Source organism: Cavia porcellus, unplaced genomic scaffold, assembly GCF_034190915.1.
Source record: "Cavia porcellus strain 051 isolate PalLab524CR breed Dunkin Hartley unplaced genomic scaffold, mCavPor4.1 scaffold_5, whole genome shotgun sequence".
Classification (NCBI taxonomy): domain Eukaryota; kingdom Metazoa; phylum Chordata; class Mammalia; order Rodentia; family Caviidae; genus Cavia; species Cavia porcellus.
This window is the reverse complement of record NW_026947488.1, coordinates 43,019,362-43,047,066: the sequence shown is the minus strand read 5'-3', so window position 1 is coordinate 43,047,066 and position 27,705 is coordinate 43,019,362. Positions and strand designations below refer to the sequence as shown.

At 42.1% G+C, this 27,705-nt stretch overlaps 1 protein-coding gene across 7 annotated transcripts in view; it reads left to right on the top strand.

Annotated features, from left to right (window-relative positions):
- LOC111753432 (uncharacterized) overlaps window positions 1-23,447 on the top strand; it is a 49,173-nt gene extending 25,726 nt beyond the window's left edge. The window contains exons 1-5 of one of the 7 annotated variants that reach the window (XM_063248694.1): window positions 80-3,065; window positions 11,640-11,708; window positions 17,098-17,403; window positions 19,683-19,819; window positions 20,069-23,447. In XM_063248694.1, coding sequence (XP_063104764.1) covers window positions 80-1,402 — 1,323 coding nt within the window. In that variant the 3' untranslated portion in view covers window positions 1,403-3,065; window positions 11,640-11,708; window positions 17,098-17,403; window positions 19,683-19,819; window positions 20,069-23,447. Of the gene's footprint in view, window positions 1-79; window positions 7,162-11,639; window positions 11,709-17,047; window positions 17,404-19,682; window positions 19,820-20,068 lie in introns of those variants that run through there. The other 6 variants (XM_063248695.1, XM_063248692.1, XM_063248693.1 and 3 more) reach the window with 6 other exon arrangements.
- Window positions 23,448-27,705: the final 4,258 nt, after the last annotated feature.

The following is a 27,705-nucleotide window of genomic DNA, read 5'->3' as shown; positions in this document are numbered from 1 at the left end:
AAGCTCCCGCCCGTGCCACTGTCGCCGCTGCCCCTGCGGCCGCCGCGTCCCGGCTCTAATATACTCCGCCGATTGGAGCATGCACGACTGGAAAACAACACCACTTTTCAAAAGCCCTTTCAAGAGCTGCCCGTTCCAGAAGGCAAAGAGCCCGGCCTCCTTTTATTATTCTGATCGCTTCTTTGAGACGCTCCCCCTCCTCTTCACCTCCCGGCTTTCTTTCCTTCTCTCGCGCTCCCCTTCTTTTATTATTATGATTATGCGCAGCCTTTTATTCCCTTTCAGATCAGCTGCATGGAAAGGGGGGAGGGAGGGTAGGAAAAAAAAATCCGAGCGAGCTTGCGAGCCGGCTGCAGATAACACAATGACGCGTGCCCGCCCGGCTCTCGGAGAGGGACCCGGAGAGCCCGTCTGGGAGCTGCGGTCCGGGCTGGCCACCTCTACCCAGCACGCCCGCCAAGGCGCATGCGCGTTTATTAATATTCATGAGGGGCGTGCCCGACTAGGGCACGCCTCCTCTCCTCGATTGACGGGGAGGGGAGTGCGGGAAAGAACTTGGATGGGACCGGGGCTCCGGAACGCGCAGGGTGGCAGAGCCTACATACTATGGCCGCAAGCGGACCCCGCCCTGGGGAGTTCAGGCGGGCGCGTGGGGAGAGCGCGGGTCGCTCCCTCGGGGCCGACAGTAGGAGCCCCAGGTGTAGGAGCCGGGGCGCTGTCGGAGCGGGCTGCTTCCGCCTTCCAGACCGCCGGCGTCAGCTGCGGCTCTCGCCCCCGGAGGAGGTCCCGCCCGCGGGAGCCCGGCCCGCTTCCCGGGGCGAGCGAGCGGCTGCGCGGAGCGCTGTTTTGGCGGCGGCGAGGCGGGCGCACTTGCCGCCGTCTGCTCGCCCGGCGGAGGCGAGCTGGGCAGAAGTTGCTGGGACCTTTGCACAACTTTCCCGGAGCCAGGCTGGCCGCAGATCCGAGGGAAAGCCTCGGCCGCGCGCCACGCCTTCCGAATCCAAGTCTGCGGAGCCTCGGCAGGCTCCCAGCTTCCTCTCCAAACCAGGCGGGGTCGAGGGCGGCGGGCACGCCGAGGCCCCACCAGGCTTGCGAAGGGCTGGCAGCAAGGTCGGGGGGCTTGGGCACCCCGGGCCGCAGTGCCAGGATTGCACCTGTAGGCGGCCTCCTAGCCCCTCTCTGGGTGGCAAGACGTGGGCCTGGGAAGGACCATCTCACCACGCCTCCGACTGCCGAGTTCGACTTCTCTGGGGTGGCGGTGGAAACTGATGCCATTTTCCACCTTGAGGCTGGCCTTGCAATTAGTAGCGACACCCCTGGTTATAATCAAGGTCAAAAGAAACCCGCGGGCCGGCTGAAGCCTCTGCCAGCCTGTTTCCTAGCAGGTTTGCTTCTGGTTTAAGGGGTGCTGTTTAACAAAAGAGACCTGAGAGGTGGACAGAGGTTTAACCCTCATACTGAGTATGTCCTGCAGAAAAGCATGACCATTCAGAAGTCAGTATGGGGCTCCAGCCCTCTTGGGCTGTTAGGCTATGAATTATTTCCCTGGGTCAAGGGAAAATAGGTTCCAACGTGCTGAGTTAGGAGAGCATAAAAAGGCAGGTGTGTGTAGTAATCCACTTACTGCATTTGAAGAGAAGCTAAACTATGAGCAGTCTTTTCAGGGCCAGATATTCTGGAGTACAAAAAGCAGCTGACTGATTTAAGATTCGGTGCAAAGCTTCCAAGGGTAGTTTAGGATTCGTGACAGCTGAACAAATCAACGCACCTGAGAAAGATACTTTCTTAAAGGAAATAGGCACCATCTCGAGCATTCGTGAGCAAATTAATCCACATTTGGGGAAGGACATAGCCAAGACAAAACAGGTTTACAACTGGTCCTGTTAGCTGGTTGAGGCAGCAGCCACCTGGGCGTTTTCTCTTGCTGCAGTCTGGTGCCCCCTCCCCAGACTGCCCAACATGCAAGGCGTCCAGTAATCAGGAACCCTGCTGACTTTGCTGGCCAAAGTTTGTGTAAACACCAGCCCCCCACAAACTTTCTACTCAGTCTCCCATTTGGGGTGCCTCTGGGTGGGAGCCAGGGTCAGCTGCAGTCCTCTGGCAGATGGAGCCCAGATGATGAACAGGAAAGAGAATAGATTTCTGACAGGTTTAATCAGGGGCTCTGACCCATTAACAAAACACAAAATCATCATGTTCTCATAGCAGAGTCCCTCACCCTTTCTGAGCCTGGGAACCCCATTTAGGGAAGATGATTGTGGGCTATAGGGAATTCTTTTAAAAATTTCAGTTGGGGCTCTTCCAGAGTCGGGACTCCCCCAAAAAGCCAGTCGCATTAGAGTAGCAGGTATGGAATGGAAGCTGCATCCACCACTTCCTCAGCGCGGCCCTGGGGAATGGGGAACTGGGGCTGAGAGCTGAAACATGAAGATACCCACCCACCCCACCTCACCACTCCCCGCCTCGCCTTAGCTGCCTTTGAACCTTACTTTCCAACTATAAGCAAATGTCCCAGAAAAATGTTCTGTGAAGAATGCCTTAGACATCACAGGCACACACCTGAGAGAAAAGGAGGAGGGCACTTCCTGGACTGTTACTGTTTGGTCCATCTCACATGATCAAATCACAGCCATCCTTGGATAACTTTCAGGAAAGAAAAAAAAAAGCCTTCATTCTCTATTCACAAAGCTTACTCTACTTTTACTAAGTCATCAACATACAGCAGCCTTGAGGCCCCCCCCCCAGGAATTAAGAGCCATTCAACTTTACTGTATTTAAAAATCACTGAATCAGCTGAAGTCTCTGGTTAATCAAGACTGTGATAAAATCAGCTAATCAATAGTGGTTGAGAATTACTGTTGCATGTGGCAACACAGGTAATTTTTTTTAAAAATCGTGATGTGAAATGTCAGGTGTAAAGACTGTAACCTATATGGATTGACTTATGTGAAGCTTTGCAGCAGGGAAAACCAATCTATGGCAATTTTTTTAAAAAGTCACACAAAAATGATTTTGGAGGGAGGCAGAGATTGTTAGGGATTTCTCAAGGTTCTTCTAAGAGTGAGGTAATGTCAATCTTGATGGGGGTTTGGGTTGCATGCATTTGTCAAAATTCATTAACTAGTATATTTAAGATTGATGTATTTCATTGTATGTTCAAAAGAGAAAATGATTGTAAATGAATATTGCCTCAAAGTCACCTATGTGAACATAGAAGCATTTATGGTAACAAGTGATGCCTGCAACTTCATGCATAAAAATGACCAACTAGAAAGCATGGTAAGGTGGATAAACTGTGTGCTAAAACAATAGGAAAGGGTTAAGGGGCATCTAGGCAGCATACTGGTGCTCGCTGAAAAATTATTTCAAATTTCTCTAAATCCTAAAATGCTCATAAAAGGTTGAGGGAAATATTTACATGCTAGGGACTGTGGCCAGGTGCCAAGAATACGGTGACGGTACACGTCGTAGGTGAGCACCCCGAAGAGTTTATTTGAAAGGACTGCGGACTGATGACAGCCTGAGTTATACTCATGAAGAAAAAGAATATGGGCTTTTTCTGCACTATTTTTTTACTAATTCTTTTTCCTTGTTTGAGCACTGCAGAAAATGCAAGCTCATGTGTCTACTCCACAGGGAGGATGCCTTTCTGCACAGCCTCCTCACCAGAACCAAAGGGTACCTGTGCCCTGCAACTGGACCTCTCGAGCCCTATTACCACCCCAGTGACTGGGTCAGGCCTCCCATGGTAAACATAGTGTCTGAATGTGCAACCATCACTATGGTTCTTCTCATTCTTCCCTATTTCAAGAAATTCTGCATAAAAAAATAATCTATGGACCACAAATTAGACATTAAAAGTCAAATTCAGATGACAGCCCCCACAGCCACCCCAGCCACCCCACGAATTTATTCAAGAATAAATTGAGTAGACCCAGCCATAGTTTTTTCAAAGCTTTGTTTTACATACACAAAAATATCTGAATTAATGTTTTGAAACCAAAACCATGAATTTCTTGTTTTATCAAGAGTAGTTTTCTGTGGGATCATTTTAAACGTAGTTCTGGTTTTGCCTTGAGATCAAATATTTATAATTTTGCCCACCCTACCCCAATTCTATATCATGGTCATTGTCAGGGTAATTTGTCTACATCTTCTTTAACAAACCAATCACAGAAGTCACCAAAAACCCAAGATGCAAAATCCAGGAGCCATGGGATTAATACCCACATTTTACTTTTTTGAGTTAAGAACAAATGTTTGTGATTTTTTACAGTTCTATTGACGCCGCAAAGTAGGGACATGGTCCCACTTATAAAACATACTCTTTTCATATATTTGAATGTTTTTTGAAAAAAGGAAAACCCTAGGTGTAAGTTGCTGTTAAATTGGTTTCCTCAAAATGACTGGAAGTGACTCACCTGCCCTCCTTTTCACCATGCCACAGTCTGCTTTGTGAGTGACACCTGAGTGACTCAACTCGTGGACATTCTGGGATAGCTGTTCTTCCTTTTAAAAAAAAAAAAAAAAACTAAATTAGTTCATTTGTAATAGCTGACCGATTCAAATGCAGTCAAAAATTTTCTATGATTGTAAAATGTGATTGAGTCCTTACAAGCCTCTGTATCTCCTAAAAGGAAATGCAAATTACACTTCCTGAAACAGGTAGTCTTTGGAAAGTACAATCCAATGAACTATACAAGCACCTTTTCATCTCACTTGCACCTGATTTTTCCAAACAAATGTGAAATCAAACCTGCCTCCAGATTAAAAAAAAGTAGTGGTTTGTTGGAACTTAAGACAAGGAGAGTTAAATATATTTGTCTAAGAGAATTTCAGAACATGTTAACGTGAGAATCAAAGACAAGTGATTCCACCTGCTAAGGCCAGGAAACCAACAAGACTTCAAATCACAGTATTTCATGCTGGGGTTAATGGTCCTCAATAAATTACACGGCCGTGTCTGTGTTTGACACTTGTGTTCTCAAGCCGGTGGTTTCTTTCCTAGTGGCTTTCTCCAAGTTAGAAGTTATAAGGAACGCAGAAAATTAATGTTTACATTTTCATTTGAAACAATAAAATAGTTAATTTTATTGTTTTATGTTGAGCTTTTAAAGAAAGATAAAGGAATGTTAGTTTCAGCACAGAATTATCAGCATGATATAAATTTCCAGATCTTTAGATATTAATCCTAATTTGGTTTACTGACACCCAGATTTTTATCAGTGTCAGTCAGAAAGGATTTCAGAGCACCAGCAAAAATTCTCTTTATTTTGGAGGTACATAAAGGTAAGGCACAGGAAAACTTAGAATGACTATAAGGCTGAAAGGTTAATCTCTGAAAGGTGATTTCTTTATGCGTTGAAAAGCCAGATAAAAACTAGAAAAGTCAGCTACACTATTTCAGCATGGCTTGGCTGAAATTCATGTGAGGAGGGGCTGAGTCTTTACGAGACCTCACATGTAATATGCTTTAATAATGCTGTTTGGCTGTTAAGAAGGATAGGGCTCAGTCTGAGACTGTATTTCAAGAAATGTAGGAGCTTGGCAATCAGAGAAAAACCATACTCCCTTTGTATCTTGCACTAGCCTTCACACAGCTGGAGGGCTCTGTTCAGGCCTGGGAACTACTTTTTAAAATTGTGATAAAAGACACAAACCATAAAATTTTCCTTACCGTTTTTCAGTTTAGTAGTATTCAGTACATAGGCTTTGTTATGCAAGAATCTCTAGAACTTTTCATCTTGCAAAACTGAAACTAAGCCTATTAAATAGCAATTCCCTTTTTTCCTCTCCTTCCTCCTGGCACCTGGCAGCCAATGTTCTATTTTGTCTCTGAATCTGACTACTTCAGGTACCTCATGTATGTGGTCTTGTACTGTCTTTTTTGTGATTACTTCATTTCATCTAGCATAGTGACTACCAGATTCATCCATGTCGTAGCATGTGTCAAAAGTTCCCTTGCCTTTTGAGTTGAGTTCCATTACATAGTTAGGTCACTTTTTGTTTATTCACTTGTTAGACTCTTGAGTTAACCTTTTGGCTGCTGTGAATAATGGTACTATTAATGTAACTGTGCAATTATCTCTTTGAGACCCTGCTTTTAATTCTTTGGGTATTTATGGGAACCACATTTAAGAGTAATATTGACCAACTGGGTCATCTCCAGAAAAGGGCAGGGAAAGGTCTAAATACTAGACCTTTTAGCAGAGCAATTAAAGGATTTGGAGGATCTATTTGGAGAAGTTCTATAGAGGTATAGCTGCTGTCTGCAGCATTGGAAAGGCTGACCAGAAATGCTGCAAATGGCAGATAAGGCTCAATGCCTGGAGTTACAGGGGATTTTATTCAATCAAAAGACAAATTATGTTCCCTTAACAAAACAGGAGAATATGAGACCCCTTTGGGGAAGGTAGTTAAACAGAGACCACTCAAGACCATTCGCAGCAAAGGAGAGAGAGAGAGGTCCTGTCCAAGATACATCGAGCCAGGTGATTTTGATTCTAAATGATACAGAGGTGGTCATCATGGCTTGGTCTTGTTACACTCTGACCCTTGCTCTTCTAAGTGCAGTCTGAGGAGCAATGACTTTGGCATCACCTGGAGGCTTGATAGACATTGAAAATCTCAAGCCCTTATCCCAGAAAGCCTGAATTAGGATCCCCAGGTGATTTACATGTACATTAAGGTCTGACAAGCCCTGGTTTAAATTCATCAAATACTGGGTTGCTCTATTCTTAGGTAGGAGTTATCAAATGACCTTACACTGAATAGTCTTAGCCCAGATAATCCATGACCAGTCATCCTCTAGTTGACCTAATAGCTGACCACAGGACATAGACGAATGAACACGTCCAGCTGAAATCAGCCTGATAGGATTGGATCAGCAGAATCTTCCAGCCAGTCCACAGACTTGTAAAAAAATAATACTTGATTCTTTTAAGTCAAATTTGGGGCTGGTTCATTGTGCAGCACTATTGTAACAATAGCTAATGATACAGCCTCTGGGAGGGGGGAGGATTTTAAAAATATAAACAGGGCCACTACATGTTAGCTTGCAGCCATTCAGTAAATGGTAATTACAACTAGTAAACTGCTGTGGGCTACATGGAGCCTAGGATAACCAAACTAACAGCCTCCACTTGAGAAGAAAGCTGAAATGTGAGTTAAAGTGTTTTTATAGAATAATCTTACATCTGCTCCAAACTATCTTAAATAAGTTATCTGCAGGATCCTCTAAATCCTGATAGAGTCTCTGGCAGCTTCTTCTATTTTACCTACTGACTAGATTGACCACCACTCCCCCTTCTTTAATATATACTAAGAGCATCTGGCAACCAGTAGACTAAATTACCATGAACTTGTGCAATTCTGTTCCATGGAGGGTGGAACGTTACACTTTCCAATAGTCAGTTGGGTGGGTTCTCAAACCTGTAGATGCCAGTTGTACTTGTTATTGTAATTACATCATTTAAGGCTATATTACAGAAACCGATGAAATACGAGTGCTAAAAGATGTTGCTTCTGTGGAAACTAAGTTGAGCATAACTTGATGAAAATGAGTAGCTAATATTAAATTCTTTCAGAATGAATGTGCACAAGACAACTTTAAAGAATATGCAAGTGTCTGAGAAACGGGATTCTGCATTCAGATTGCTTTCTAAGTAGTCCAAGTTAAGGATTGAGAAGTATTAAATGATGTGTTATAGAGGTGATAGGATGCAATTTTGGTAACTTACAAAGCTTTTGTTTTAGATCAAAAGATGGACAAAAAATATCCTTTCACAGATTTTATGTTAAGCTAAAACCATTTTGCATCATTTTATATTTCTATTTTTAGTCACTGTTTTTTTTTTTGATTAACCCATTACCAGTGATGATTGCAACTAATAGAACAAAACTTGAAAAGGTTTATTCTCTTAATGGAACCTGGATCAGTGCCTTACATATACCTGGAACACTATTTCTACTTGCTGTATATATTTGTTGAATGAATCACTTGTAAATTTCTGGCAATATATACGATAACCAAACTAGACATGTTTGCACACATCAGTGTGTTTTCATATTAACTTTAAAAACAAGTAACTTAGAACCAAAGGAACAGCTTAGCTTAGTAGTAAGCCTCTTTAAATATTGCTTCTTTATGCCCGACCTTTACCAAAGGCTAAAATTACAGGGTTTGACATTATTGATGTATCAGAATCACAAGGAGGGCTTATTAAACTATAGGCTGTGAGGTTTCCATCACCAGTATTTCATTTAGTAAATTTGAGGTAGGACCCTAGAATTTATATTTCTAATAAGTTTCCAGGTGATGCTATTCCAAGGAGCAAATTTTGAGTCTCTGACCACATATATCCTGAAAATAGGCAGTTACTACGGTCATCTGCTTCTGGTAATATGGTCAGCTGTTCACAAACTATAAGAGCATGACCTTTTGGTTAGTACCAAAAAAGAAAATAGAAAAGCAGAATTACTGTGAAAGCAGCTAGAATGACTAGGAATTCTACAAATCCTTTTTCATAGCTTTCGTAGCACACTGGATTTATCTTCTTTGTAAGAACTTGAAATTCACTGTATGAGGTATACTGTTTTACGGGCCTTAACAAAGATATACTATAATCACCACCAAATCCTAATATGCTACACCATGTAATGCCACCCTTCCCTGTGTGCCCTATAATTGCCCTTTCTAGAAAGTTACAGAAGGAGAACCAAACAGCAGTCTTTTGAGTCTGGCTTCCTTCACTTAGAATAATACATTTACCACTCATCAATGTCCTATCAATAGTTTGATCCTTGTTTTGTTTGAGTGGTGTTACAACACAGGATGCACCACGGTTCATGCATTTCCCTATTGAGAGACGTTTGGGTCATTTCATTTCTTACTGGTTATGAATAGAGCTGCCAGAAGTACGTGTATACAAGTTCTTGCACAAACATAATGAAGTGGGACTTCTGGGTCATAAGGGAAGTGATGTTTAACTATAGGAAACTGTTAAACTGTTTTCCAGAGTTCCTGCACCATTTTGCATTCTTCCTGGGAGTGTGCAAAGGATGAGTAATTCTTTCCAAGCAGCATGAGCCACACACTCTCCCTAGGTCCTCAGCAGGCACATACACTGTCAGCTGAGATACCTTTCACTTCAGGGACCTCACTGAGAATCTGCCTCAGCAGAAGCCACTTGGGAAAAGGCCGAGGTCAAAGGTCTGGGAAATCCAGAGAGGCTGAGCTCCCCTCCTTGGCCCCGCCCAGCCTTTAGATTCATCTGCTCAGATCTGTGTGCCTCCAAATTGTTTAAAGCCCACCTCTCTACCCAGCAAGTGTGCAGTCTGCAAACACCACCCTCCCTCCTGGTTTAGGCTTTGTTGTCAGATAATGACTTTCAAAAGAAGCCCTTGCCCAAAACAGAGGCTGAGAAAACGCTCTCAGATCAATCCTCAGCAGATACTGGCAGTCACAAAGCTCCTGCAAATCCTTTATTCATTCCTCCAAACAGATGCTGGGGAAGCTCCTGCCCCCACTCTGTCCCCAGTGGAAACCTGAAAGCTATTCATATCATTTAATCCTGCAGAAGATCTCTCTCTCTCTCTCTCTCTCTCTCTCTCTCTCTCTCTCTCTCTCTCTCTAAGAGGCAAGTAGAGATGGTTTAGGAGGGTTAAGTCAACCTTCCATCTATATATCATTTCCCTTAAGGATCGATGAGATTTTTTTACATTTTGTCTTAAACATGCTGGAAGAAAACTCTGACTAGTTAACACTACTGCCAATCACAGCAGCATACTTTAGACCTCTCTTCTGTGAGATGTGGTTGTTTTAAGTTCAAGAAAACACCATAAGATCCCATGGACATTAAATCTACTCTTCAGAAATTTTTGATGTGCAGCATTAGTAAATGCTGTAGACTGTCTTAAGTCTTTCCAAGCTGGGTGAAGACTCCCAGCAAGAATTTCATAGTCCCTGCAGTTCCAGAAAAACATGAGAAATTTCATCCATACTTCAAAGAATAAATTCCTTCTAGCTTGTTTCAGGACCCAAGGAGTATTCAGAGAATAAGTGAACCCAGGTGGCTAATTAAGGGTGATTTCTTTATAAGGAAAATTATTATAAGAACCTCACAAAAATCTCAATCCCCTGGTAGGCAGTATTTATTGAACTTCTACTAAATGTAGGCTGGTCCAAGAGAAACACAAACGTAAAGTATCCTGGTAGGTTTTGTAGTCATAAGGCAAATGAAAAAAAATCTGTAGTTGGAATATTAAATGTGTAATCAATGTGTGCAATCTTAGTTGCACATTGGAGTCACCTGGGGAACTTTGGAAATTATTGATGCCTGAGCCCCAGCCCAAGAGAGGCAGATTTAATTGGCCCAGGCTGCATCTTGGGCACCAAGACTATTTAAATCTTCCAACATGTAGTTGAGGTTGAAATCCATGGTTTTGTTTGAACACATCATGTGTCAAACCAGTGAATACATAGAAGCTTTTCTTCCACAGAAGACCCAACTGACAGAGCCCTGGTCTAGGAATGCCAGCTGAGATAGAATCTAGAGTTGTGTTGCGAGAGAGACTGAAGATAATGCCACATTGCCCCTTACAAGTGGAGACTAATGGACCTGAATAATGGAAGAAACAGAAAAAGTGGGAGAGTCTATGGAACAATATGAGAGCTTGTTTGTTTGTTCCATTGGTTTTTAGTACTAGAAACTGAACTCAGGCAGGTGCTGTGCTGCTGAGCTATGTCCCCTGCCCAAAAATATGTTTCTTAGGAGCAGTATTTTGTAAGTTAAAGATACTTTCATATTTATTTTTTTTCTTATAATTATAGAGGGACTAAAGATTAAAAATCAGAGAGACCTGGGTGAAAATTCCAGCTCAGCTATTGATTAGCTCCGCAATCTAGTGCAAGTGACTTTGCTTTTCAAAGCCTGTTTCTTCATCTATAGAGTGGAAAAAATAACAATACCTTCCTTATTGAGTGGTTGGGAAAATTAAATAATGTATATAAGGCACTTAGCTTGATGAACATGCTAAGCTCTCCATATGGTTTCACTTGCCATAATATTATCCTTATTGTCGCTGTGATTGTTGGCAGGGTGTGGAGACCTAACCTCAGTCAAGGGCTATCTAAGACGGAAAAGTGAGTGAAGTGTATTTTGGATGAACAAAATAGAAAATAATTTTTTTTAAAATCCAGAAACCAGAGCCAAAGGAACTCTTATGAAAAAATAATAATTTGTCCACTTGAACTCTAAGTAGTTTCATTTAAGAAGTTAATTTATACAGAGATACATATCAATTAAAACGTGTCGGGTTGATTCTGAGTTGGGGTGGAAGCATCTATAATAGCAGTAACAGATTCTTGAACATGGCATGAGTCGGGGTGGAGGGGAGGCTAAGGTCAGGGCTTGAGTGAGTTATACCTGGGAGAGAGTAGCCAGGTGAGGGAGGAGAACCAGGATCCCTGGTACAGGCTGTGCATTTAAGACATCACATGTGACAGTCACCAGTAATAACGGGAGGCCAAGGGCAGTGAAATCCACATAGTCTCAAAGTGAGGAGGCTGGCGAAGAGCTTGATCTTCTCTCAGACTCCTCTTGAGTTTTCTGGCTCTGAAACCTACTCTTCCTTTCCAGCTGCCACGAGAAGCATGAGGAGAAGCATGAGAAGGCTGGAATCATCCAGAGTTCCTCCAAAGATCAAAGGTAACATGTCCTGTTGGTTTTATGACCTCACACAAGGCACAGGTGATTCGCACCCTCCTCATTGTGAGCAAGGTCCCGGGCATTCATCCACTGCGCTCTGGGAGTGTCCTTCCTGCAATTTACAAAGTCCTTCCGGGCTGGCCTCCCCCAGAGAGGCTAGGAGGTTTCCTGAGGTCTTTCTTGCTTTACACTTGTCATATTAAGTATGCATACAAATCACCTTGAGGAGTTGTACAGATTGGTGCCCTTCCCCAGTGTGATTCAGCAATTTTGGGGGGAAGTGGGAAAATTTGCTGGGTAACAAGTTTCCAAGTGCAGCTGCTGGCTTAGATCCATACATTATGCAGACCTGACCTAGTCTCTGCTACTCCCCAAGCTCTGGATCCTTGAGTGTGGGCTTTGCTTATCTCCTAGGGAACAGAGTGAGCATTTGTGAATTCTCTAGGGGATGCTAGTTCAGAGTCTTGCCTCGGATGCAGCTTCTCAGCAGAACTTCATCAGCAGGACTCAATGGCTGGTTGTTCTGGAGGTGATTTTGTGGGAAACAGCAGGTGTGAGTTAACCGCCTGTGCCCACTCTAGCCCATCTAAGCACGGGAGATAGGATTTGTAAGATAGGAGCCAGGTGTATCAGAATTTTAAGTTTAAAGAGTGAATGTCATTTTATTTTTCAGAACTGGAGACTGAATCCAGGGCCTTTGCACTAAGCTACATCCCCCACCCTTTTTAAAATTAAAAAAAAAAAAATTTTTTTTTTTTTTTGAAACAGAGACTCTCTAAATCACTAAATTGCCCAGGCTGGGTTCAAACTTGCATACCTCCTGCCTCATCCTTCCAAAGCTCTGGGATTACATGTTTTTGATTTTGCCACCTGGGGGATTTTTGAGGCGGTAGACAATCTCCTCCTAACAATATTTTTTTGACAATCTTGTCCACAATGCGAAGTTTCCTTTGATGTTTGCATCTCAAAACCAAAACTTTCCACAAGGGTTCCTTTTGTTTCTCAATCTGCCAGGATGATATTTTCAGTTTGCTTTGACCCTAAGTCACTTTTTCTGGACTTCATAAATAACACTTATAAAGAATATAGATGTCTTTTTAAAAGAGCAACATGTAATCTGAATGTTTGGCCAAAACAAAGCCAGGTTAACAATAGTCCTTTTTTCTTTCTTTTTTTTTTTTAATGCATGTGGATTTTTGGAGTCTGGTTACCAACACAAGTATAAAGTTGTGTTAGTTCTTGTAGACTCAAAGGTTTCCTGATGAATGGCTGAGCTGAAAAATCAGCAGCCCAGAGTTTGGTATAAACAAGTCCATCTTAACTCCTGTTTGGGGTCTGTAATTGCTCTGCTAGCTGAGAAACCTCAGGATAGAGTAGCCTCACCTAACCAGTCTCCTTCTGGGACCCACCACTGTCCCCAGCTTGAGTCCAAGGAGGCCTGGTGTCCTCACAAAAAAGGGTGCTTCTCCAGCAACAACTGGAGTTAAATTTGATCTCTAGCTTTTGAAGCCAGAAACTGTTCATGTGTGACTTTAAAGAAAACTGTAATTTTTTTTTTTTTCCTAGAGCAAAGCTGAAACTTGAAGGCAGGATTCTATTAAAAACAGACAAATAATTCCCATTCCTTCCTGGTCCTGCCTATTGTTTTCCTAAGTTTGTTTGCATTCCCAGGTTGAATCCTTCGCCCTCTAGAGAGAAGGGCCTGGCCACTGCTGTCCCTGAAGGTTGACTGTCTCTTAAGGTCCTTGGGGAACACATCCTGTTTCTCTCTCTGAGAGGCATAGGGAGGATGTGGGAGAAGGTCTCCTTTTTTCCTCGTTTAGAGAGCCCTTTTATTTCCTCCCTATGTTTTGTCTATAGACAGCTTCAGTCCTTTTAAGAACTGTTCTAGGAAGAAATGTTGGTCCAGAGCCAATGTTGCTTATAAACAATAAGTGGTAGACTATGGGCTTGGTGTAAGGGACCCAAGACCACGTTCAACAAGTAATTCACTGCATCCCTTAGACATCCATATCAAGTGCATTTAAGTGACACTGGTAATGTGCCTTTCAATGCCGACCGTGGGTGATGCCCTGTGTGCTATGCACATACCAATGAAGGCCTCTGTAATCACCTGGCCCTGGCACCTCTTCCCCAAGGACCCTTGATCTGCTCAGCATTCTTGTTCTGCCATTCTATTAATTAGACTTGGGAAGCTAGAGGCATCACAGCAAGCATCCCCAACTCAAGAGCTGACTTTTCTTAGCCAGGCATCCTGATGCACAGTTTTAATCCCAGCATTCTGGAAGGCTGAAGCAGGAGGATTGTGAATTTGACTCTAGGTAGCCTGGGGCAATTTAGTAGCTTAGCAAGATGTTATGTTAAAGTACAAAGTATAGCTCAGTGTGAGGTCCCTGGGTTCGATCCCCAGTAACACATACAGAGACCCATACATGTTGACTTTCTTTTAAAATTAAAATATTCTGGAAACAGAGACATGAAGATGTCACCTTCACATGATTAGACTTTTTCTGAGGGCCACATACCCATGGCCTGGACAGAGAGAGCAGTCCATTTTGTTTACAGCCCTCTCTCTGTGGAAGGTATAGATTCTTGCCAGTAAATACAGAGGCTGTTGATTCTGCACACAAGTAACTTTGTGCCTGCTGAGAAACTTCCTAACTGAGAATTAACAAGAGAGGAAACAATTTTTTCTCAGTCCAAACATGAAAGCGCCACTACTGATTAGACATATCTAGGCAAGAATCCCTTCTCTTAAGCTTTACACTCAAACCCCTAAAACCCTTTTCCCAGCACAGTCCAAAGACAAACGGGCAAGTTGTGTTATTTCCAAGTTGCCTTTTCCTTAGGGAAAACTGGTGATGTCCAAGGCTCACAGACACAGAGCGCTGTGCATCCTGATAAAGATAGGAACTTTAGGCTAGCAAAAAAAAAAAAAAAATCCAAATAAACAGATTTTCAAACAAACCAGCTTTCCTTTTGGTAGCTGAAAAGGAAACCCCACATCCAGGAGGAATGCAGATCAAAGCAAAGTCTTCAAATGATGCAGAAACACATAAAATAACAAACAAGCCTGGTGGGAAGAGGGAACTTTTTGTAAAAGAAGAGGCCTCTTCATATTACACTGAAATTGAGTGCAAGATTTCAGGCAAAGATACATGAATTGGGAATACAAAGCTATAGTTTCTTTTCCCTTTTCTGGGGCCAAGAGTATACCTTTAATAGGTCACACTGGAAGCCACTAAAAGCAACAGACAAAAGATCGGCCCTATTTTGGAAACCTTGCCTAGTTTACCTTTTCCAGTTGCCTTTGCCTCTCTTCTTTGCTAGAAAATGGAAAGAATAATTAATCCATTTTGGCTGTAAAAGTGGAACCTGAATTACCCTCGTCTCTGAGCATTCTGTGTCAAAGCTGAGCCTTTTGTTGTTGTTGTTGTTCTTGAAAACTCAGTTCTATTTATAAGTGTTCTCAACAGCGTTTAAATTGCAGACACGATGGTATTTTAATTCAGAGGCCATCATTTCCTGCTTGTTAAAATTTGTTTGGGCTAACGTCTCAGATAGATCATAGTTAGCAAGGTACAGAGCCAGTCTTAGGATATTTTTTCCTTGGGAATTAAGCCCATTTCTATCATATCTCTGTTGATAGGTGTTGAGTGGCTACTGAAGACAGAGAACAGGGTTGGATGCCGTTGCTCCCTGTTTAAAATGCAAGTTCAGGGTCATTGTTAAGTTTCTTATACTTTTTAAGAACTACTGGAATGCGTGCTTAGGGGTGATAGAGTGCTCTGTAAAGACCTTGAGGTGTTAAGTGGGCATTTCACTGCCCTTTCAGCCTGGCTGTTTCCTTCATTTGGAAAGGGGCCCTGATTGTCAGCTTTGGGTAATTTTCAGTAATGTGCCTCTCAGAACTGCATTAGCATTGCTTTGGAGAGTTACCTGAGGTCTGTTTAGAGGAGAATTTTGGTTCTGCTGCATACGTTTATCTTCATATACATTGGCTATTGCCGGATTGTTCTCCCTCTTTACATTGCTACCGTGGTGGAACCATTGTGTGTCCGCTTGTTTCATAGTCTTGCTAATGCGATTAGCATACTTTCACATTTTAAAAACCATGATTACCTGTGAACTTGGCTGTCTGTACAGAAGTTATTTGCGGGATATTTGGATTTCCTCTTCAATGACTCACATCTTTTACTCATTTTCCCCCCTTATACATTGTTTGTCTGTTTCCTTAAAGATTTGTAGGAATGATTTAAATATTCTGGTCAGATATTCTTTATCATTCCCAGGATCGGAAGTATCCTCTTCCCATTGGTACTTTGACTTTTTCATTTTCTGTTTTTTGTCTTTTTTTCTTTTCTTTTGTTTGTTTGTTTTGTTTTGTTTTTCTTTTAAGGTGGGTCTCAGTATGGTGCCCAAGCGAGGACATAGCTTGTGGTCCTCCTCCCTCTACCTCCTGCACAGCTGGTATTACCTGTGCACTACCACACCAGACTGTGCTTGGTCAGCTTTTAACGGTAGCTTTTGAGAGATAGTAACATTAAATTTCATTTAGTTTAACTGATTGATCTTTTATTGATAACTTAGGTTTTATGGTGTTCATTAGGAAAATCTACCTTACCTTCAAATCATAAGCAGATTCTTTTCTCTTGCTCTTATTCTATATTAGGCTCTTGGACTGCCTGGAATAGATTCTTGTATATGACATAGGGCAGGGACAGCGGCTAATAAGCTTATTGATATATAGTCCACTGTTTTCTCAGCAATCTATGCTATCTCTTCTGCTATGTGTCACATTTTCTTGTATCAATGGAATCGTTTCAAGAATATCGGTTCCACTAATCTTTGCTTATCCCTCTGCCAACACAACACCGTATTATTCACCATCATTATGTACAAAACTACTTGGTAGAATGAGTTCTCCATTCATCCTTGCTCTTTCCTTTTAAAATTGGCTCAGCTATCCTTGGGCCTTTGCTTCTGCATATAGATTTTATAACCTGATTAGCAAAATCCATTAAAAACTGGGTAGCTACTTCACAGGAATTATATTTAAATTGCATTTTAATTTGCAGAGTGATGATTTCATAATTTTAAATCTTCCTGTATAGGATGTGAACATGGTAGTTTATTTTATTTATTAGTTATTTGTTAAAACCCTTTATTAAAAGGTTGGTCGATAAAATATTTGCCTGTGTTTTATTATACTTTTTGTGGCTATCAGTTTTTGTTTGCAGTTAAGAAACTTCATGTATGTATTTATATCTATTTCCTAATTTGTATCTAGGAGTCTGTGTTTGTTAGCTTTTTGTCACTGTATTGGTTTGGTTTTCTAGGAAAAGATAACTGATAGAATATCAGTTATGCAAGAAATTTTGGCTTACAGGGTAAGAAGTGGGAGAGTTCACAATGACTACCTATGAGCTGGAAAGTCCAATAGCTGCTCAGTCCAAGAATCTGCAGAGTGAGAAGAATCAAGGATACAGCAATAGTCCAAGTCAAAGACCTGGAACTTCCTCCCAAAAGCCTCGTTGGTGTGAATCTGGATTGTAAGGCTGATGAAACTAGAGGCTAATGTCTGCAGACAATGGCAGTGAAAGATGTACCAGCACAAGCCAAACGGAGCTTTTCAAATGCGTGCCCACTCCTCCTTTCCCTTTCCTTCCAATCAGGCTGGAAGCCTCCAGCCGAGGTGAGTGTTACTGCTCCAGTTGGCTGACCTGCATGCCAGTCATCTCTGGAGATGCCCCAAAGACATGGAACACACAGAACTCAACCGGTCCTTCTAACTCAAGCCAAGTTGATATATCAGGAGCAGCAATCGCAATCACCATGTCAAAATACCTGAGAAAAGCAATTTAAAGGAGGAAAGGAAAGGTTTATTCTGGCTCATGGTTGCAGATGTTTCAGTCCATGGGCAGCTGGCTCCGTTGCCTTTAGACTTGTGTTGAGGCAGAATTGTTATGGTGGGAGCAGGTGGCGGGCAGAGCTGCTCACGTTATGGTTGCCGTGAAGCAGAGGGAGGAAAGCCTGGGATAGTGGGTTTCCCTCTTCCTTTTCAATGTTTTAAGATTGTTTTACTCTCTCAGCTGGTGCTGCCCACATTCAGGGTGGGCTTCCCACCTCAATTTGCTGCCCCACAGGCCGATTGTCTCTGGAGACATCATCCCAGACACACCTACACAGGTGTTTTACTAATTTCCTAGGTGTTTCTGAATCCAGTGCAGTTGATAATTAAGATTCACCATCACAGGGGCTGTGTGAAATACAGTCTTGTTTCTGCATCTCACACTCTTTCTGTGTGAGACAGATGGAACATTGGGAATACACAGGCATCCTATGGAGATGTGCCTGTTATTGCCAGAGTTAGTTGATGCTGATAGTGCAGAGGCCAAAAGAGGTACCAAGCAGATGGGGCCAGTCAGAGAAGCTCTCACGCAGGAGGCAAGATGGAAAGATGAGCAGCATTTTGGTCAAGAGATGAAAAATAAGTTGAAGAAAGCTTATAAATATAAATTCATTCAAGTCTAGGTGACACAGGGTTGAGGACAGTGAGAGTGAAGTTTGTGGCAGCTGACAATGGCTTTGAGTATCAGGATGAAGTTTTGTACTTTCTGTTCTCTAAGAAGCCTTTCAAAGCTGGAACACAATTTGGACCTTAGTAGTTTGGCGATTCTCTTTCTACAAAAAGGCAAAGTTAGGCAGGAAAAGTAAGCCTACCTCGTGACACATCTTCTAAACTCATTTTGACTCAGAGATGGGTATGAGCTGAGATGAAGCAGTTTTTCTGCATAAGATCTAATTCAGGATTCAGGACAAGTTTTTAGCATTAGAATTTAGAGAAGGCATCAATCTCAAATATTAAGAAAAAAGGAAGTTCAAGGGATTGGCAAAAACAGATGGTCCAAGGGCTGTTCCACAATATGTCCTCTTTTTACCTTTATTTTATTTCTGTTAAAAGTTATATATATATATATATATATATATATATATATATATATATGTGTGTGTGTGTGTGTGTGTGTGTATGTGTTTTATTTTTTAATGGTTGCATAAAAACATAAAAGTTGTAAATATTAGTGTGTACCATGTAATGTTTTGACACAGGTATACCTTCAGTAATATATAAATTGTGTTAAAATACACCTCAAACACTATGTGGTGAAAATTTTAAAAATACTTTCTTTTTGCTTTGTGAACTATACAATACATAGTTGCTATTTATGATAATCCTGCTGTGCAATAGTACGCCTGAATTTCTTATTTTTATCTAACTATAAAATTGTACCCATTAATCAACCTTTCCTCAGCTCCAAAGTAACTTATTACCTGGAGTTTTCAATGTTTTTGTGGGGGAGTGGGAGTTCTGAGGTCACATGGCAGTGGTACCAGTTAGGGTTGATGGAGAAATATGAAGGTATCTCTGATCATGTTAGCTTTCTATTGTTGTAACAAAATACCTGAGGGTAACAACTTAAAGGAGGATAGGTTCATCTTGGCTCACTCTATTGCTATGGGCCCATGGTGAGGCAGTCTATCTTGGCAGAAGAGTAGAGGAATGGTAGATGAAAGCTGCTCACCTCATGATGGCCAGAAACCTGACAGAAGGTTCAGCATAAGGTCAAATTTTCCAAAGTCACATCTGCATAATGCTTTCCTTCCAATTCATTCCTACCTCCTAAGTTTCTATCACATCCCCTTAATGCCATCAAATTATGGATTCATCAACAGACTAACCCATTGGTGAAATTAAAACTCCATGATCCAGCAGCTTCCAAAAGCCCTCCCCTCTGAGTACATGAGCCTTTGAAAGGACAGTTTAGATTCAAACTGTAACAGTGACCATCATGAAGAAGTCAGATTATTATTCTCCATGGTCTGACAAGTGATTTATTTTTGAGCTCCTCAACATTTCTTTGCAAGTTGTATACATTCTTCTTTCTACTGAGTATCAATCATTTTGTGTTCCAGAAGAGTCAGAAAAAAGAGACCTATCTCAGACCCTTTGTGGCTGTGCCTTGATGGTGATGGGGCGATGACAAGGCCTGGAGCAGAGATGAACATCATGAACTAGAGGTGTTGCTGCCAGCTGACAGAGGAGGCCTCAAGTAAGTGTGACTTTCTCTTTTAAAACTTAGGAGATAACTCTGAAATATCTTGGGACCTATCCTAGCTCTACAGAGATCCAAGTAGTTATCACTTCTTGGGAATGTAGATGCCCCAGAGAGATAGGGACGGACAACTTTGCTGTATTGTTTTCTCTTAGAACTCAAGATTCTGGGATATTCACAGCCTTCATTCCTGCCCATCACCATGAAGCCCTACTCATTCCCCTGTCTTGTTTTCTTCTTGTTTAGCTTTTATCCTGTGCAGTGGGGAAATGAGTCCAGCTGTTTTGCCAAGAGAAAAAGATACTACGAGAGTACTCTGTTAACTGAAAGACCCCCTCACTGGGAGTGAGCCAATGCAAACCATTCACTGCACTCGGAATGTTAGATGTATCCCCAAAAGGGATGTGTGTTCTGAGGCCACATAAGATGTATAATAGCCCCAAATAATCTCATCAGTGTTCAGCCACTGTCTCTGAACCCTATTTTCCCTCTTGTGTTTTGCTCTGTGATGCCGGGGTTGAGCCTATTACTCTCATTTAAGCTTTGCCATCTTCTGCCATTAGGAGTACCAGACAGACTCTAAGGTAATTTCCTGGGTGATGCTGACTTCGGGTGGTCCAAGAACCATGTATTTGGAACTACTGCACTGGACAAAGTGCCCCATCTCCAGTGAACTAGTTGTACTGTGACTATCATAAGGATCACTGGAAATAGTCCCAAATTAACTCAGTTGACAAATGAGTTAATAATGTTTTAAAAATAAGGTAGGGCAAGGTCCTGTCCAGGGCATTATCAATTTATCACTCGTCAGTATAGTAAGAAAGGAAGTGAAGTGTGTTTCTCCATATTTCCTTCAGTCTGAGCATGTTGTGTGCTCCTGTTATGATTTATATCTGAATGTGCCCCCCAAAGCCTTATGTGATCATGGATCAGGCTGTGTGTGTGTGTGTGTGTGTGTGTGTGTGTGTGTGTGTGTGTGACAGTGACATACTCATCAGTGGATGAGTCCAGTGATGAGTTCATGGCTAAATGTGATGCTAAGAGCTGAAACCTGCTTGAAGGAGATGGGTCACTGCAGACATGACCTGGAAGGTCTGTCTCCCTCTCCGGCCTTGATTCCTCTCTCTGCTTCCTGCTGCCATGCCATGAGCAAGTCCCCCTTTCCCAGGCCCCTCTGCTATGCCACCCTGCCATGGGGCCAGTCAACCAAGGGCTGAAACCTCTGAAAACTGTGACACAAAATAAACCTTTCCTCCCTTAACTTGTGGATGTTTGGTATTATATCTCAGCAAGGAGAAAGTGACAGCTGCTGAATGGCAGGCTAGACGTGCTCCTGGCATGTGATAGACCCACACATGTTGGACAGGGACAATGAAATACTTACACTTCAGTGGCATTTGAAAGTATCTTTCCATTTGGAATGGCTGATCTTGGGAGGGATGGGTCAAATTTGCTCTTGTGTGTTTTGTCATGCCAACAAATGAAAATAAAAACTCCAAAGCCTCCACCTGACCAATTTGAGCAGCACTGTAATTTTTCATACTTTTCATAATATACTTTTTTCCATTTTCTGACAGTGAAATGATCCTAACTTGTTCTTAACAAAATAAAAACATAATGAACAAGAGACTTGCTTGCCGCGTGTCCCTAGGGTTCATACTCAGCTTGGGGAGTCATGATGTGAGAGGACCCAAAGAGATCGCAGAACACTAGGGTCCAAAGTCCTGAGGCGATAACCTTAATGAAGGACAAGAAAACAGAAACACTAAAGTTTATTGAAATGCTGCTACAATGGAAGAACAAATTCTCACCATTGAGTGGCTAAAGCCAGTAACAAGGACACATTTGTTTTGCTGCGGCTGAAACCTTCTTACCTCACACACGTGTATGGTGGGTGATCCTGGCTGTCCCCTGGAACTGGGATGGTTGGGAGGAACACTGATATGTGACCCTTTTGCAGAGCATGTGTTTCTGCACTGTATGGTAGTTGGGTTCCTAAGGCTGAGGAATGAGAGAGAAATAGAGGACAAAAAGAACACTGCACAGAAACATTTTTAATGACTTGGAAGTCACCTAGCACCACAACTGTCATGTTCTACTGGTTCATTAGAGCTGTCCAAAATCCAGCCCAGATTTAAGAGGAGCGAGCACAGACTTCATCTCTCAGAGCAAAGAGTAGTAAGGTTCAGAAGAGTGTGAGGAACCAGAAATACTGTTGTAGGTATATTTTTCTGCGGAAAAATTATCTACCATATCTAATCTGCACCGTTGCTAAGTTCCAGATGGCATTTTTCCATGGAACAATTTTATTCCCACTTGGTCTCCATTGACTGGATCAGAGTCATAACCTTGGACATGAGACCTGGATCAGTCAGGTTCTGACCTGATCAATAATTTTATCAAACTAGAAAAGTGCGCTGGGGATTTAGCTCAGCGGCATAAGCGCCTGCCTTGCAAGCAGGCAGGCCTGAGTTTGATCCCTGGTACACATAAAAACGAAAAAGACAAAAAAAACAAAAAAAACCAGAAAAGTGAGATGCTGTGTTTCTGGATCTACATCTTTTTTGAGGATCAAACTCATGACCGCCAGCTTGCAAGGCAGGTGCTTATGCCGCTGAGCTAAATCCCTAGCCCCTGGATCTACATCTTAAGCCAGTATGCTTTGTTGGCTTCACGACTGGAATATAGCAGCACAATTTGTAATAGCTAAGTCTTGGAAACAACCCAAATGCCCATAAACTATAGAATGAGTAAAAAAGATGTGGTATTGTTATACAATGGAGTACTACCCAGATATAAAGATGGATAAACTTGAGCTTTTATAGATAAATGGATGTAATTTGAGATCATATTCAAAAGTGAAAAAAATCAGACTTGCATGTGTAAACATCATATTGTCTCCCTAATATAAAAAAATGAAAGAGTAAACAAGATCCAAAATGAGCAGCAGATATTGTGAAAGTGGAAAAAACTGCTCAAAAGGAAAGAACAACTGGGATGGAGAAAAGAAAGGAAAAGTGTGTGTGTGTGTGTGTGTGTGCATGTGTAGTAGATAATTATACTACTAATCTCTATTAGTTCATCAAAAACGGTTTGTACTTTCATTGTTCGATCATTTTCATACCTGTATCTTGTAATCTGAGCCTAATTTGAAAATAACAATATGCAATATATTAACCATTGTTAACCTCCTATTTTGTTTTGAAATTCCATGTCATTATCTTTATTTTAAAATAAAAAAACTGAACTAGATACTTCTGTATATATGCACAGGAGAGAATAAAGACAATAGGTTGGAGAAAAAGGAATGAAAAAGGGAAAGAGATACACCACGTTTGTTCCTGACAGTTTTTCAGCTTCCTTGTGACGTCCACTGGACTTCATAGTTTTGAGCTATGGGGCACAGCGTTGTATAAAACCACCCTCTTTCCCATACACAAGTGTATGCGCATTTCTGTAGAAATCTGAGTAGACTGTAGGGCAGGAGACAAGAGGTCTTTGAGAGAGGGGTTCTCCTTGTACTCACTGGCAGGCAGGCCTCCCCGGTGTTCCTGTGCATCTGTCCTATGATTTCTGCCCTTTGGTTTTGTGCTACTTATCAAGGGTGACCCCACCCTCCCCACCCAGTTCTCCTCACTGATATGATACTCATGGAAGCACATATCTCATGGAAATGGGCCAGAGCAAATAAATGAGCATTTATTCTAAACCAGCTAGATTTTCAAGTTTTCTTCCCATACAGGGAATGGGAGAGATGTTTTGTGAACACATTCTGTGAAACTATAATAAAGTATTCTGCTGTGGTTTCCACTGGGGCTGTTCCTACATGTTCTGAGACCCCTTTGACTGGTTCTGGGTGCCATTGCCTCCATTCTTGGTGCTTTGATTTGAGCAGTGTGGACGTTTACCTTCTTCAGAGGACGGCCATGGGCTTCTGGAGCTGCTCTGCCTGTATAGCAAGCAGATGTCCAGAAGCATGTGGCAATGTCCAGCTGCCACAGCCTGCAGTCCACGGATCACTATGGTGGCTGTGGAAACCTTGCTACCTTGTCTCCAGTGGGTGGGGAGGTGAGAGCCTTTGGCTTGTTCATGCTCCCAAATGTTTGGAGAGATGGGTTGAGACGGATGCTCTGCGTCAGCCGCCTTGCTCCCTGTCCTGTTCCTCCATTCCTTCACCCCCTCTCTTTGGAAGCTCTGCCTTGGGCAATCACACACATGAATCCTTGTCTTAGGCTCTTCGTCTGAAGAACTCACCCTAGTAGGACAATCTGTCATAGAAAAAGAACATTCTTTAAAATGATCACACTCATGTTCAAATTCCTGCTTAACTAACAGATTTATTATAGAACCATGGACCATATTCTCTTTTCTAATTCTGTTTCCTTGTCTAAAAAAATGGAGGTAGTAATTACTACCTTATAGCTTTTTTGAGAACAAATACAAATTTCATCTCTATAAATCTTTAACTACAGCCTAACAGAGACTGAAAGATTTAGACTTACTCTCCAACAGAATTTTCCTTGATACAATATTCTTCACACTATCTTATATAACAGCCACTAGTAATATATAGTTATTGAGTGCTTTAAATATGGCTAGTGTAACCAAGGAATTGAATGCCTAATTTTAAATACAGTCACATGTAGCCTGTGTCAACCATATAGGACAGCCTAAGATACACTAGATAATAGTGTTATAACGCTGATTCCCTGATTTTTAATAGTGGTACTGTGGTTGAGTAAGGCTTGGTTTTGGAAATATACACAGAAAATTAGGAGTAAAGGAGAGTCATGTCTATAATACATTCTCAAATGGTTTCAAGAAAAAATACCACAACTGCTGTTGTGGTAAAATGCTAACATTTAAGAAATTTGAGTAGAAGGCATACAGGAATTTTTTAATAGGGCAAAAGGAAAAAAACCTAAATTTTAAAACATTACAATGTACTGAAAGACAATGATTAAAATTAAGAGGTAGCCGCATACAAATAACATTTAGAATTACAGAGGAAAAATACTAGAAAAAAATTAAATTAATTAAATATATTAAATTAAATGTCCCATTTTGCATGCCCCTTTTAGTATAATTTAAGATAGTCTATTTGCATGAATATTCTCTTTCATTTTTTGCAACCAGAGTTGAGAATGTGACTTGCTTTGGCCAGAGGAATAATAGTAATGTGACAAAAGCAATGAATTGAAAACGAGCTGAATTTCCATACTTGCTCTTCTTCATGGTCTCAGTGACCTCCATGGGAAAAGGCTTTGGCTAGGGAAAACCCATGTGAAGAGAGGCCACCTCGGGCAGTCATCCTTCTCCTCTCCAGGCTGATAAAAGATCTGAGGGCAGCTAGCCCAAAAGAAGATGTGTTACGATCCTGCTAGTTGCTATAATGAACAACCCAAAATGCATAAAGACTTTGATTTCTTTGCTACACAAAGCGCAAGGCCAGGGGCATCTTAGTGGGTAGTTCTGCCTAACCAGGATCCTTCACGGTGGCTCTGCCATGTTCAACACCAGACTTTATTACACCAAGTGATAGAAAATGAGCAAAGGATCACTTAGAGAGATTTTGTGGCACTTAGCATAAAGTGGCACATGCCACCTCCACACACACTCTGCCGATCAAACTCAGTTGTATGACCCCACTTAACTGCATGGGAAGATAGCAGATATAGTATTTGTTTTTCTTCAGGTTTTTTTTTAACCAGTAAAATAAGTACAATATAAAGTTTACCAATGTAACCATCTTAAGTGTGTGTTTGTATTGAAAGTACTTACAATGTGTAGTCATCACTATCTGTTTTCATAATTATTTTCATCTTATAAAACTGAAACTGTGTACCCATTAAGCAATAATTTCCCACTTCCCTTCCTCTTAGCCCTTGGCAGTCTCCGTTCTATTTTCCATTTCTATGCTTTATATATTCTAAATATCTCATTTACACAGAATCATGCAATCGTCTTTTGTTTTCTAGCTTATTTCTTTTAGCATCAGGTTCTCAGGGTTCATCCATGTTGTAGCATGTGTCAGAATTTCCTGCCTTTTAAAAGCTGTATAATACTCTTCTGCACATATATGTCACTTTGTGTATTCATTCATCCACCAGTGGACACTGCTTGTTTCCATGTCTTAGTTACTATTATTATTAAGACAAGCATGGTCTGTCTTAACTACTATGAGTAATGTTGCTGTGAACACAAGTGTAGGATAAGATGTAGTCTTGTTGTGTGTTTAGGAAAAGGAGGACTTTGTCTTGTGAGCTGCTGTGTGGTCTTTGCCATGCCAGAAGCACACGAGGTTAGACATGAGCACAAGAGCCCAATAGTGCGGGCTGATGCAGTGCAGTGTTGCTTCCATGCCTACCAGGCAGCCATTCCTCCCTTTCAGCAGACTGGTGCCAGGTAGGGGTAGGAACATCAACTAGGGATGACCAGGCCCTTCCGATGTCCAAAGAGAGTGTAGTCGTCTGAAGTGATGTATAAAATCTTTTGATTGAAAAATGGTGACAATGAATTCATAACACACACACACACACACACAATATAAAGAACACTTATAATTCATTTGCAGACCCACTTGAGGCCTGTGTGTTTTAGGTTTCCCATTTATAGTCTCTGAGTTGGACTCTTATGCTGAATGGGAAAGGCCTAGAAAAACACATCATCTGTAGACAGAAAAGCCTTGGAATGCTCTAGGTTTCAGGGTCAGGAGTGGACATCAGCCTGGGCTCCTAATCAGCCTTTGCCCCATGGTCAAAGCTGGACCTTCAAGGAGCAGGTGAAAGCCCCTCATGGTCAGAGATTTCCAGATCTTTGCAGAGAAAGAATGGCTTTCCACTGGCACACAGGGCCCGGTGGCCAGGCTGAGAAGGTGGGTGAGAAAGGAGTGGGTGTGAAATGACTACAAGGTAGGGACGCCCGTCTACCTGACTTAAAATATGTTACACCTGCCCACATCATGCCAGGGGCCACCGGCAGAGAAGACGGAGCATGGCCTCAGCAAAGAAGTGATTTTACCACTAATCACAGACACTGTAGGTGTTTTCCATTCCACAGCAGGGGCCTCATGTATGTCTGTGTGACCACACACTTCCTTGAACCCCATAAATGACTGTCTGGCTTGAGGTTTGCACTAGTCACACATAGGTCATTTAGAAAAATGCAAACATTGGCGGTAAAAGCTTCTTATTTTCTTGGTCAGTTGCTGATGTGATGACCTTGAAGGCAGGGTGTACATGTATCTTTATCCTGTAGGTGTACTCACCGAATTCTGCCTCATGTTTTCATGTCCATCTTAGTCAGTGTCGCGGTTATGCAAGGACATTCTGTGCTGGACCCTGCAAGGCATGGCTGGATTAGAGGCTGCACCGGCTCTCTCCTTGGGGACTTTGTGACCAGAGGAAGAAGGGAAGACATACATAGTCTTGGACAAAGCAATACCTCTGGTCCAGTTCATGCAGGGTGTGATAAGAGGGAAAAGGATGCTGGGAACAGAAGGAGCCAGAGGCCGGGAGGGCAGAGGAGAGGCTGTGCCCACCGGCTCACTGGGGTGGAATCACTTCCTGTAGGTAAAGCTCACTTTCCTCCTTTGGCAGCCATTGTGCTTAGAGATAGAACTTAGCTTGATTCTCTGACAAACGGGTTACTGTGAGTTCAGTCCCTTTTAGGAAACAAAAGCGTTTAGAACAGGTACTTGGGGTGTTTAGTTGAATGTGGAATCTATTTTAGAAGAGTGTCTTTGGTCTTTTGGAACATAAAGGTTATTATAGGTTGGCTGTGGTCTAGGGCTGGGAGGAAAAGGAACCCTTGCTGCCCAGTAAAGGAGTCATCTGCTGGGAGACTGGAGCACCCTTCTTCTGAGAAATTCTCCTCAGGGAAAT